Here is a 12,523-nt window from a genome sequence, read left to right on the forward strand (position 1 = left end):
TCGGCCTATGCCCAGGAATGAACAAGGACAGTTTAAAGCTTACAAGCAAGATGGAGTCAGTTAGGTTTGATCTCTTTCACTGTCATAATTTCCTCAGTTGTAATTTTTGCAAAGGCAGTTTCAAATAATTCGTGCCTTTTGAGCCTTTATTCAGCAGCCACTGTAGGTGCTGAAGCCACAGGCAAGGAACAGGAACAAGAACTGGGCCAGGCTTCCCAGCAATTCTGCTGGTGTGAGGGGCCTTCTGGGCCTGACCTTAACCTGTGGGATTCTCACTTTGCCCCAACCTCTAGCTGCCCCATTTTATTTTTCTCCATAGCACTCACCACTTAACACCATGTGGTACTCAATTTATTCAATCTGTCAACTGGTATATCTGGAGCTTAATTGGTATTTGAGTTGCTCAGGATACATCCATGAATAAAAGGAAGACTCTCACTTCACAGACCTCTCTTTCTTGTGGGAGAAGCCAGGCAATGCCATATAAGGATAATAAGCATTTACTTTAAAAGTGCATGAAGCCGAGTGCAGTGGCTCACACTTGTAATCCCAGCAGTTTAGGAGGCTGAAGCAGGAGGATTGCTTGAGCTCAGTAGTTCAAGACCAGCCTGGGCAATATAGCAAGGCCTTGTCTCTACTAAAAATTAAAAAAATAGAAGGCCAGCCTCGCTGGCTCATGCCTGTAGTCCCAGCACTTTGGGAAGCCGACGTAGGCGGATCACTGGAGGTCAGGAGTTTGAAACCAGCCTGGCCAACATGGCGAAGAAACCTCATCTCTACTAAAAATACAACAATAGGCCAGGTGCAGTGGCTCGTGCCTGTAATCCCAGCACTTTGGGAGGCCAAGGTGGGTGGATCACCTGAGGTCGGGAGTTTGAGACCAGCCTGACCAACGTGGAGAAACCCCGTCTCTACTAAAAATACAAACTTAGCAGGGCGTGGTGGCGCTTGCCTGTAATCCCAGCTTCTTGGGAGGCTGAGGCAAGAGAATCCCTTGAACCCGGGAGGCGGAGGTTGCAGTGAGCCAAGATTGTGCCACTGCACTCCAGCCTAGGCGACAGAGAGAGACTCCATCTCAAAAAAAAAAAAAAAACAAAAAAAGCAAAAAAACAAAAAAAAAACCACAATTCACTGGTTGTAGTGGTGCGTGCCTATAATCCCAGCTACTCAGGAGGCTGAGGCAGGAGAATCGCTTGATCCTGGGAGGTGGAGGTTGCAGTGAGCTGAGATCACGCCACTGCACTCCAGCCTGGGCGACAAAGTAAAACTGTGTCTCAAAAAAATAAAAAAATAGCCAGGCATGGTGTCATGTGTGCCTGTAGTCCTAGCTACTTGGGAGTCTGGGAGTTTGAGGTTGCTGTGAGCCGTGATAGAACCACTGCACTCCAGCCTGGGTGACAGGGCTAGACCCTGTCTCAAAGAGAAAAAAAAAAGCATATGAGAAGGTGGTAACTGCTATGAAGCGGCCGGGTGTGGTGCCTCACGCCTGTTATCCCAGCACTTTGGGAGGCCAAGTAGTGTGTATCACTTGAGGCCAGGAGTTTGAGACCAGCCCGGCCTGGTTAATATGGAGAAACCCCGTCTCTATTGAAAAATAGAAAAATTAGCTGGGTGTGGTGGTGCACACCTGTAATCCCAGCTACTTGGGAGGCTGAGGCATGAGAATCGCTTGAACCCTGGAAGTGGAGGTTGCAATGCCATAGCACTGCAGCCTGGGCGACAGAGCAAGATTATGTCTCAAAAAAAAAAAAAAAAAGATTCCGAGAAGGTGGTAACTGCTACGGAAACATATAGAGCCAGGATAAGGGGTTAAAGGTGATCCTGAGTGCTGGGGGCAGAGTGGGGCAGGTTACAGTCTGAAATTAGGGGCTCTGAGAGCTGGGGTGCAGCCCTTTGGAAATCTGAGCAATCCAGACATGGGAACAACCATAACTCATACACTGTGCAGGAGAGTGCATGGGGTGTGATGTGTGAGGAACACTGGGAGATTGAGCAGCAAGGCCGAAAGCTGGCTGGGGAGATACAGTCAGGGGGTAATAGGGAATCATGAGGGTCCTGCTGTCTCTGGTTTTCCCTTGGGGAAGAGGTACTCCAGGGTTCTGAGCATGGAATGGGAGGATCTGACTCATGTATTCACAGGCTGATGTGTGCAGAACAGACTGAAGGCATCAGGGGCAGCAAGAGGAGACCAGGAGGCAGCTGTGACATTGCACTCAAGAGAAATGGTGGCAGTTTGGACTCAGTGAAAGGTATGGACGTGGCAAGAAGTGATTTCATTCTGGGTAGATGATGCTGATGGAGACAGCAGACCTTCCTGGTGCACTGGATATAGATGTGAAAGAGAGTAGTCAAGAGGTACTTTGAGATGTTTGACTTGAGCAATAAGAAGGGCTGAGGTGATATCACTCAATTTGGGCGAAGTGGGGTGAAGTAGGTTTGGCGGATGAGCCAGTGTTAGGGTGGCACAAGTTGTGTTTGAGATGCCAATGACTGGAAGTCAGAGTGCAGACGTCTAGTTGACAGTGGGACCAGTAAATCTGCCACTCAGGAAGGGTCTGGACTGGACAAACACTTTTAGGAGTGATTGACATGTAGGTGGCATTTGAAGTCATGACCCTGGATAAGATTTTGGAAGAGTGAGTGTAGACAAAGAGAAAACACACAGATGAGAAACTGGTGAGACTGGAGGAAACCAGGAGGACATGGAGCCGTGGAAACCACATGCTAAGGTGAGAGGAACTGCTCACAGAAGTCTCTCCTATCCACTGTTATAAGGTCAGGGATATTTATTTATTTTCCTTTTTTGTTCACTGCTGTATTTCCAATACCGAGTGTAAGTGCTTAATAAATACTTGTTGAATTAAAGAGTGTATGAGTGAATTTACACCTTTGCAAATGCCCAGTACACAGGGCTGCAACATTGTTCTCCTTCACAGAAAGAGCAGAGATTAGGTAAGAGGCTCTGCCCACTCTCAGTGGCACTAACTCTCTCCTTTGCCTTTCACAGCTACGCTGACATTCACTCAGGTGAGAGCCCTTCTGTCCAACACAGGCACAGGACAAATGAGCCTCAGACAAGCCCTGTGGTGTGGAGCTTGGTGGGAGCTGGGTTGGGCACTGGGTCATCCACCAGTCTCCAGAAAACTCTATGGCCACTTCTCTGTCTACCCTTCCATATCTAATAATCCGTCTGTCTGTATATATAACCATTTCTTTGTCCACCGTCCACAGTCACTCTTTTGTCCCTCTTTCCGTCTATTCACATCCAGTGTTCTGTCCATCTGCTAGAGTGACCAACTTCCCAGTTTGTAGTGGACTGTGTTAGCATTGAAATTCCTGCATCCTGCGAAATCGCTCAGTACTGAACAAACCAGGACTGTTGGTCAATCCATCTGTTTCCCAGGTATCCTGCTGTCCATCGGCCCGCAGCTAGTCTGTCCACCCAACTGCCCATCAGACCTCCGGGCTACCCTCCCCGACGGAGGACAATGCTCCGCCCTCTCTGGCCCCGCCCCCAGTCACCGCCTTTTCCGGAAGCTGTTGCAGCGAATCCTGGCACCCTAGCAACAGCGCCTTTCAGGCTGTCCAGTCCGCGTGCGCAGCTCCTAGGACGAGCCAATAGCGAGGGGCATCGGGAGCGAGGTGCAGGGGGCGGGGCTCGGCCTGGCCGCAGCCATTTTGGTGCGAGAGAAACAATAGGACGGAAACGCCGAGGAACCCGGCTGAGGAGGCAAGTGATGCTCGCGTCCTATGGCCCTAGTGCCCCAGGAGCTTTGAGGGAGATTTTTTCGGGCTACTGGGAGACGGGGTCTCTGATCATTGGAGTCTCCCAGGTTATTTGGGAAAGACTTCTTCCGTGGTCATTGTGGGGGAAATCTCCCGGGGTCCCTGTGGATTCGATTTCCCTGGGTCATTTGGGAGGAGGATTTTTCTTCTGATCATTGGGGGAGAGATTTCCCTGGTTTTGGGGGTGCAGAATCCTCCCGGTCATTGGAGGGGTCTCCCGGGTTTGGGGGGGCAGGATCTTTCCTGGTCATTGAGGAGATCTCCCCGGGTCTTGGGAAGCGCAAGATCTACGGTGTCATTGAGGGGTCTCCCCAGGTCATTGGCGGCCACGATCTCCCCAGATATTTGGCAGGTGGAGGGGTCTTCCCGGCTCTTTGGATAGGGAGTCAGCCCAGCGCCTCAGGTACTGTTACCTGGGGTCGGCAGATGTTCAGCCATTTTGAGTGTTGAATGCCATTTGGGCCCGTCAGATGGTGTTCGATGAGGGAATCTACACACTTAACCTTATTATAGAAAAAACGCCTTTAAACGGATAAGAGGACACCTTTATAGTGATACTTCCACTCTTTACATTTGATTACAGACCGCTTTTGTCTTTTGCATCCTAATGACTTATTTCATTTTAGGATTGTATTCGGTCTCATATATCAAGAAAGCTACACTAGCAGAAAAATGAGTGAAAATAAAATGTAGAAACCAGTAAAATGCAGTGCTCTTAAATACCAGGGAAAATAGAACTAGTCACTGCTTGGAATTAAACATTTCCGTAGCAGAATGTACATAGAACAAAAAATCATCTTGAATAGTTTTAAGAAAAAGTACTGGAACTTTGGAACGTGGTAACAAAAATGTTGTAGATCATCAGTTTATGTTATTTTTAATAAGGGACCATGATTACGGTAATTTTGTTGAATTCTAGTGTTTAAAATGTTTGCTGTATTTGCAGTTGTAGCCAGGTAATATTTTAAGTGAACTAAGATGCTTATTTATATAGGTTGTTGCTGTGGGGTTTGTATAATTGCATCGTGTAACTTGGGTGTTAAGTATTTAAAGAGAAGCTTCAGGGTGCTGTTTTAACTTTAGCCACTATCAGAGTTAGAAAGGGCCAAATGAATACTTTATCATATTTGACATAATAGGCAAGTTGAAGGCCTAGTAACTTTTTTTTTTTTTTGAGAAAAAGTTAAACTGTTAACTGTCATTTAAATTTTTTTTTCTATTTTCTGTGGTCTTGTCTGACATTGTCATTTCGATAGATTTACCTGCTTTGTGACTTTAGAATTCACAGGCATTGTTAGAAATCAAATGGAGAATCACTTGAGCCCAGCAGTTCAAGATCAACCTGGGCAACATAGCAACACCCTGTCTCTACAAAAAAAAAAGAGAGAGAGAGAAAGAAATCAAATGGATAAGAACACGGACTAGAGTTGATACAATTGTAGAAACTAGCTGTTTGTTTGGTTTGTTTTTTATGCAGGGCCTGGGTAGGGAGGGAGCAAGGCAGGGACCTGGGAGATCTAGAAATCAGTGTAACAGATATAATAGACTTCTTTTGTGCTTCAAAGCTTCCGAGGTGACAGGTACACTGTATGCTAGCCCTGTATCTGTCTGAGCAGTGGAGTGTGCTGGGAAAGAAGGAGCAACCACTGACTGATAAACCTTTGCCAGTCTCCCTTCCAAGAGGGATGCCAGAGCCTTCTGTAAGCTCCTGAGATGTCACTGGTATCTAGGCAACAGGGATGAGCCTGAACCTCCCTGAGGCCAGCTTGCTGAGGTGAAAATTTTCCATTGTTTGGCTCATAAAGAGGATGCACTGGGGAAGAATTTTCCCTTTAAGTGAAGTTATTTCACCTAGTGGGTAATCTTCTTAAGTAACAAATTGAACACACTCTTGTACATTAGAAAGTAAGCAGATGATTATTCTCATGTTATTACATTTTAAAGCATGTTTTTGTTTTTTTTAAATAAATTATGTTTTTGCCTATTTGTGTACCATGTAATAAAAGTAATAAGAAGTAGTTGTGTTTTACAGTATATTCTGGTGGCAAGGAAATGTCCTTTTCTCCAAAAATTGAGTTTAGAGCCCACCTCAGGATTTGGAGAAGTCAATTTGCCGAGATGATGCACAGTTCATTTCAGCCTGTCATCCATAACCAGCTTCAGTAGTTACTAATTCCTGGCCAATCTTGTTTCATCTACACCGTGCCCATCCCCATCACTGCCCTACCTTTTTTTTTTTTTTTTTTTGAGACGGAGTCTCGCTCTATCGCTCAGGCTGGAGTGCAGTGGCGCAATCTCGGCTCACTGCAAGCTCCGCCTCCCGGGTTCACGCCATTCTCCTGCCGCAGCCTTTCCGAGTAGCTGGGACTACAGGCGCCCGCCACCATGCCCCGCTAATTTTTTGTATTTTTAGTAGAGACGGGGTTTCACTGTGGTCTCGATCTCCTGACCTCGTGATCCGCCCGCCTCGGCCTCCCAAAGTGCTGGGATTACAAGCGTGAGCCACCGCGCCCAGCCCCTTTTTTTTTTTTTGAGACGGAGTCTCGCTCTGTCGCCAAGGCTGGAGTGCAGTGGCGCGATCTCGGCTCACTGCAAGCTCCGCCTCCCAGGTTCACGCCATTCTCCTGCCTCAGCCTCCGCGCCTGGCCTGCCCTACCTTTTAAAGAAAGAAAGGGCCAGGGCCAGGCTTAGTGGCACATGCCTGTAATCCCAGCACTTTGGGAGGCCAAGGCGGTTGGGTCACGAGGTCAGGAGTTCAAGACCAGCCTGGCCAACCTGGTGAAACCCGGTCTCTACTAAAAATACAAAAACTAGCCAGCCTCTCTGGCAGGTGCCTGGAATCCCAGCTACTCAGGAGGCTGAAGCAAGAGAATCGTTTGAACCCAGCGGGTGGAGATTGCAGTGAGCTGAAATCGCACCACTGCACTCCAGCCTGGGCGACAGAGTGAGACTCCATCTCAAAAACACACACACACACACACACAAAAAGGAAAAAGAAAGAAAGGACCGAGCGTGGTGGCTCACGCCAGTAATACCAATGCTTTGGGAGGCTGAGGTGGGCAGATCACTTGAGGTCAGGAGTTTGAGACCAGTCTGGCCAACATGGTGAAACCCTGTCTCTACTAAAAATACAAAAATTAGCTGGGTGTGGTGGCAGGATCCTCTGTCTCAAAACAAACAAAACTAAACAAATTTCTGGGATGTGCTCCCTTTAAAATTCAGAGTTTTTTGTTTGTTTGTTTGTTTGTTTTTAATGAGACGGAGTCTTGCTCTGTCACCTAGGCTGGAGTGCAGTGGCCAGATCTCAGCTCACTACAACCTTCGCCTCCCAGGTTCAAGCGATTCTCCTGCCTCAGCCTCCCTAGTAGCTGGGACTACAGGCGTGTGCCACCACACCTGGCTAATTAATGTTGTTTGCTTTCTCTATGTATCCACCTATCTTACTTGAGACACTCCTATGTGTTTTCGAAATTGAGTGTCTAATCCCAAACCTAAGGAAGAGTAAAACTTTTTTTTGAGACGGAGTCTCGCTCTGTCGCCCAGGCTGGAGTGCAGTGGCGCGATCTTGCCTCACTGCAACCTCTGCCTCCCGGGTTCAAGCGATTCTCCTGCATCAGCCTCCTGAGTAGCTGGGATTACAGGCGTGTGGCACCATGCCCGGCTAATTAATGTTGCTTTCTCTATGTATCCACCTATCTTACTTGAGACACTCCTATGTGTTTTCGAAATTGAGTGTCTAATCCCAAACCTAAGGAAGAGTAAAACTTCTTTTTTTTTTTTTTTTGAGACGGAGTCTCGCTCTGTCGCCCAGGCTGGAGTGCAGTGGCGCAATCTCGGCTCACTGCAAGCTCCGCCTCCCGGGTTCACGCCGTTCTCCTGCTTCAGCCTCTCCGAGTAGCTGGGACTACAGGCGCCCACCACCACGCCCGGCTAATTGTTTGTATTTTTAGTAGAGACGGGGTTTCACCGTGGTCTCGATCTCCTGACCTCGTGATCCGCCCGGCTCGGCCTCCCAAAGTGCTGGGATTAAAACTTCTTTTAATGGAATAAAACGTGTTAGTTACCAAGAAGCAGACATCTGGCTCTAGTGTTGTTGCTTTTGCACTTAGTTTGTGAGAATGTGCCCAGTTGGAACCTGGGCCAGATCTCCTAAGTCTGGGTTTGTGGAAGGCTGCCACGTTGCCTGCTCTGGCCCTGGGGTGCTGTGGCCGAAGTTCCCCAGGCCATATTACTCTACCTTAACCCTACCTGTTAGAAGAGCCCACCCTTTATGGCTCCTTGCCTTGAACCTTGTCTTGCTCTTTTAGTTTGGGCTGCTTCAGGGCCAACAGGCCTTCTAACTGAAGCTGCACACTCAAATGAGATGACCCATGGGCTGTGTGAGCTTGTCTCAGCTTTCATGGGGATTGCGAAAATCTCACATACCCCTTCAGTATTTGTTTTATAAGAATAGTAGTTTATTTTTGCTTTGCAAGTGTGAAACTAACATTGGATATGACTTTTTGTTATAACTACTCACCTGCCCATTCAGATTTGTATGTACCCTAGTGTCTTAGATTTATATATTTATTATTATTATTATTATTATTTTTGGAGACGGAGTCTTGCTGTGTTGCCCAGGTTGGAGTGCAGTGGTGCGATCTTGGCTCACTGTAACCTCTGCCTCCCGGGTTTAAGCGATTCTCTTGCCTCAGCCTCCTAAGTAGCTGGGCCTACAGGCATCTGCCACCACGCCTGGGTAATTGTTGTATTTTTGTAGTGATGGGTTTTCACCATGTTGTCCAGGCTGGTCTCGAACTCCTGACCTCAAGTGATCCGCCCACCGTGGCCTTCCAGAGTGCTGGGATTACAGATGTGAGCCACTGCACCTGGCCTGTACATATAAATTTTAAATAAAGACAGTCTCACTCAGTTGCCCAGGCTGGAAGGCAGCGCAGCAATCATAGCTCGCTATGGCCTCAACCTCCTGGGCTTAAGTGATCCTCTTGCCTCAGGCTCCCAAGCAGTTGGGGCTATAGGCACATGCCACTGGGCCCAGCTCATTTTAAAAATTGTATTGTAGGCCGGGCATGGTAGCTCACGCCTGTAATCCCAGCACTTTGGGAGGCGAAGGCAGGCGGATCATGAGGTCAGGAGATTGAGACCATCCTGGCTAACACGGTGAAACCCTGTCTCTACTAAAAAAAATACAAAAAATTAGCTGGGTGTGGTGGTGGGTGCCTGTAGTCCCAGCTACTCGGGAGGCTGAGGCAGGAGAATGGCGTGAACCCGGGATGCAGAGCTTGCAGTGAGCCAAGATCGCGCCACTGCACTCTAGCCTGGGAGACAGAGCAAGACTCCATCTCAAAAAAAAAAAAAAAAATTTTTTTTTGTAGAGACAGGGTCTCGCTTGTTTTTACCCAGGCTGGTCTTGAAGCAATCCTCCTGCTTCAGCATCCGAAAGCACTGGGATTACAGGTGTGAGCCACTGCATTTGGCAAAGATCCCTTTTCTACATAAATTTGATGGTATTGCTGAGGCTGCAGCCACATTTGTTTGGGGATTAACCTAACTCCAAGCCTGCCCACTTTCACTCTGATGCCTATTTGTTTAGATGTGCTTTAAACGTGGTGTCTGTGGACTGTGCCATGGTTCCTTCCTGCTCAACAGCAGGGGGGTGGTGGTAAGTTCAGTTTACCTGCTTTTATGGGGTGCCCTGTGGAGGTGTGCAGACCTGGTATCTGCTTGGCTATGGTGCTGAAGAGTCATCATATTTCTTGAGAACTTGCCTAGTTACTCAAGGAAGAAAGAGGAGGGCTGATTGTAGTATACTTGACCAAGGAATGTATGTTTTTATGAGCTTGAACAACCTTTTATGAGCTTGACAAGAAAAACAATAACAAATAACTTGTTAAACCATCTTTTTGCACATTGCTGAGATTATGCTCTTCCTAAATTAATTAATTCTTATTAAACGTTTTCAATTTTTCATCTATTATGAATAGAAGTTTTACTTGTAAGGCAGTAAAAGGTGTCATTCCTTGAACAGTATCTGTTCTTCCAGGCAAGTGCCTCTGAAGGAGAGAGAGCCCAGTTGATTACAAACCCACTACTGAAGGGCTTGGGTTTTTCTTGCTTTGTATTTGTATCTGAGCACGAGGATAAAAGTGTTTGTTTCTTCCTCAGGTCTTTGGGCTGCCTCCGCCCTTTGTAGATTATCTGCTGGGCCTTTGGAACTAACACAGCAACTTACAGGGTCTCATGTTGAAGACTTTATGGGTTAGTCAGAATGCTGCATTTACACTGGGAAGGCCAGAGGAGGACTGTAAATCCAGGATACAAGGTCCTGGGGGATTTGGGAGGGTAGAACTTACAGGGGTGCCAGTTGGCAGCTGACAGGTTTAGATTTTGGGGCTTAAAAACTAATGGATGTGTGGCCTGGTTCAGTGGCTCATGCCTATAATCTCGGCACTTCAGGAGGCCGAGGTAGGTGGATCATTGAATCCCAGCAGTTCGAGACCAGCCTGGGCAACGTGGCGAAACCTTGTCTCTACTAAAAATAACAAAAAAATTAGCTCGACATGGTGGCATGTGCCTGTAGTCCCAGCTACTTGGGAGGCTGAGATGGGAGAATCACTTGAACCCAGGGAGGCAAGGCTGCACTGAGCTGTGATTACACCAACTGCACTTCAGCCTGGGAGACGTGAGTGAGACCCTGTCTTAAAAAAACAAAAACAAGCCCGGGCGCGGTGGCTCATGCCTGTAATCCCAGCACTTTGGGAGGCCGAGGCAGGTGGATCACGAGGTCAGGAGATCAAGACCATCCTGGCTAACACGGTGAAACCCCGTCTCTACTAAAAATACAAAAAATTAGCCAGGTGTGGTGGCGGCTGCCTGTAGTCCCAGCTACTCGGGAGGCTGAGGCAGGAGAATGGCGTGAACCCCGGAGGCAGAGCTTGCAGTGAGCCGAGATTGCGCCACTGCACTCCAGCCTGGGCGACAGAGTGAGACTCCGTCTCAAAAACAAACAAACAAACAAAAAACTAAACTAATGAACATGAACAGCAGGACTGGGGCAGGTAAGGCCTGGGAAAGTAAGGGACAGGACCCCTAGGATGATTTATCTCACACTCAAAGACCGTTTTTACTTTGGAAAATAACTTAAGCTCCTTGTAATGAGCGAGAGAAGAGTAAGATGTTAAAACTGGAAGTACCTTGTTAGCCTTCACTGCTGGTCCTAAAATGCAATCGTATTTTATTTTTACTTTTTTTAGAGACAGGGTCTCACTCTGTCACCCAGGCTAGAGTGCAGTGGCACAATCTCATAGCCCACAATAACCTCAACCTTCTGGGCTCCTGCCTCAGCCTTCTGAGTAGCTAGGACTGCAGGTGCATGCCACCAAGCCTGGCTAATTTTTAAAACTTTTTTTTTTTTTTTTTTCGAGACGTAGTCTCGTTCTGTCGCCCAGGCTGGAGTGCAGTGGCGCCATCTCGGCTCACTGCAAGCTCCGCCTCCCAGGTTCACGCCATTCTCCTGCCTCAGCCTCTACGAGTAGCTGGGACTACAGGCGCCTGCCACCACGCCCGGCTAATTTTTTGTATTTTTAGTAGAGATGGGGTTTCATCGTGGTCTCGATCTCCTGACCTCGTGATCCACCCGCCTCGGCCTCCCAAAGTGCTGGGATTACAAGCGTGAGCCACCTCGCCCGGCCTTTAAAACATTTTTTTAAAGACAGGGTCTCACTGTGTTGCCCAGGCTGGTCTCAAACTTCTGAGCTCAAGCAATCCTCCCACCTCAGCTTCCCAAACTGCTGGGATTATAGGTGTGAGCCTCCATGCCTGGCCTCAAATGCCTGTGATCTTGATTGACTGAATCCACTGCCTTCCTCACAAACTGGGTGACTCTGAAGAGATCCTTGTGACCTTTGCTTTGGAACTATGAATGCAATTGAACTTGATTTCCCTAACAAAAATTTTAAAATATTTTGCTGGATCTTATTTTGGAGAGCTAGCTCAGGACTTCTGAAGGATAATTGGCAAGTGTCTCTTTATTAGGACATAGTGCTGTGACTGGTGCAGTCTTTTTTTTTTTAATTAATTTTTTTTTTTTTGAGATGGAGTCTCGCTTTCTTGCCCAGGCTGTATTGCAGTGGTGCGATCTCGGCTCACTGCAAGCTCCGCCTCCTGGGTTCAAGTGATTCTCCTGCCTCAGCCTCCCCAGTAGCTGAGACTACAGGTGCCCGCCACCACGCCCGGCTAATTGTTTGTATTTTTAGTAGAGACGGGGTTTCACCATGCTAGCCAGGATGGTCTCGATCTCCTGACCTCGTGATCTGCCTGCCTCGGCCTCCCAAAGTGCTGGGATTACAGGCGTGAGCCACCATGCCCGGCCTGACTGGTGCAGTCTTAAGACTTTTCTCAAAATCGTATCTCATTATTTTCTGGGCTGGTCTGGAAGAACACTGACTGCACTCAGGCCAAGTGGGTTGGGTGATACAAGCTGCCAGATTGCTGCCACGAACCTAGAATAGTTTGCAGACCCTTGCGAGGAGTATTTGTCTAAGTGAGATGTTGAAAGGACCCAGAGGAAATTGTCAGAGTTCCCTTGGTCGCAGGAACTGGTGCTGCATAAGGCACACTTTCGTCCCTGCTCCAGCAAATGCAGCACACAGGTGCTTGCCTGGGCAGGTCTGGGATGCCCTGCCTCTGTGGCTGCCCATTGGGACTGAATCACTTTTGGCATGCCTTATTTCAGAGG

General features: G+C 47.9%; 1 protein-coding gene across 2 annotated transcripts in view; it reads left to right on the plus strand.

The window, feature by feature from the left end:
- The first annotated feature begins 2,461 nt into the window (after positions 1 to 2,461).
- Positions 2,462 to 12,523, plus strand: part of IP6K2 (inositol hexakisphosphate kinase 2) — a 31,730-nt gene continuing 21,668 nt past the window's right edge. For both annotated transcript variants that reach the window (XM_055277981.2, XM_063610025.1), the window contains exons 1-2: positions 2,462 to 2,729; positions 3,404 to 3,730. In XM_055277981.2, coding sequence (XP_055133956.2) covers positions 2,722 to 2,729; positions 3,404 to 3,730 — 335 coding nt within the window. In that variant the 5' untranslated portion in view covers positions 2,462 to 2,721. The remainder of the gene's footprint in view (positions 2,730 to 3,403; positions 3,731 to 12,523) is intronic.

This window comes from Symphalangus syndactylus, chromosome 1 (assembly GCF_028878055.3).
Source record: "Symphalangus syndactylus isolate Jambi chromosome 1, NHGRI_mSymSyn1-v2.1_pri, whole genome shotgun sequence".
Lineage (NCBI taxonomy): Eukaryota > Metazoa > Chordata > Mammalia > Primates > Hylobatidae > Symphalangus > Symphalangus syndactylus.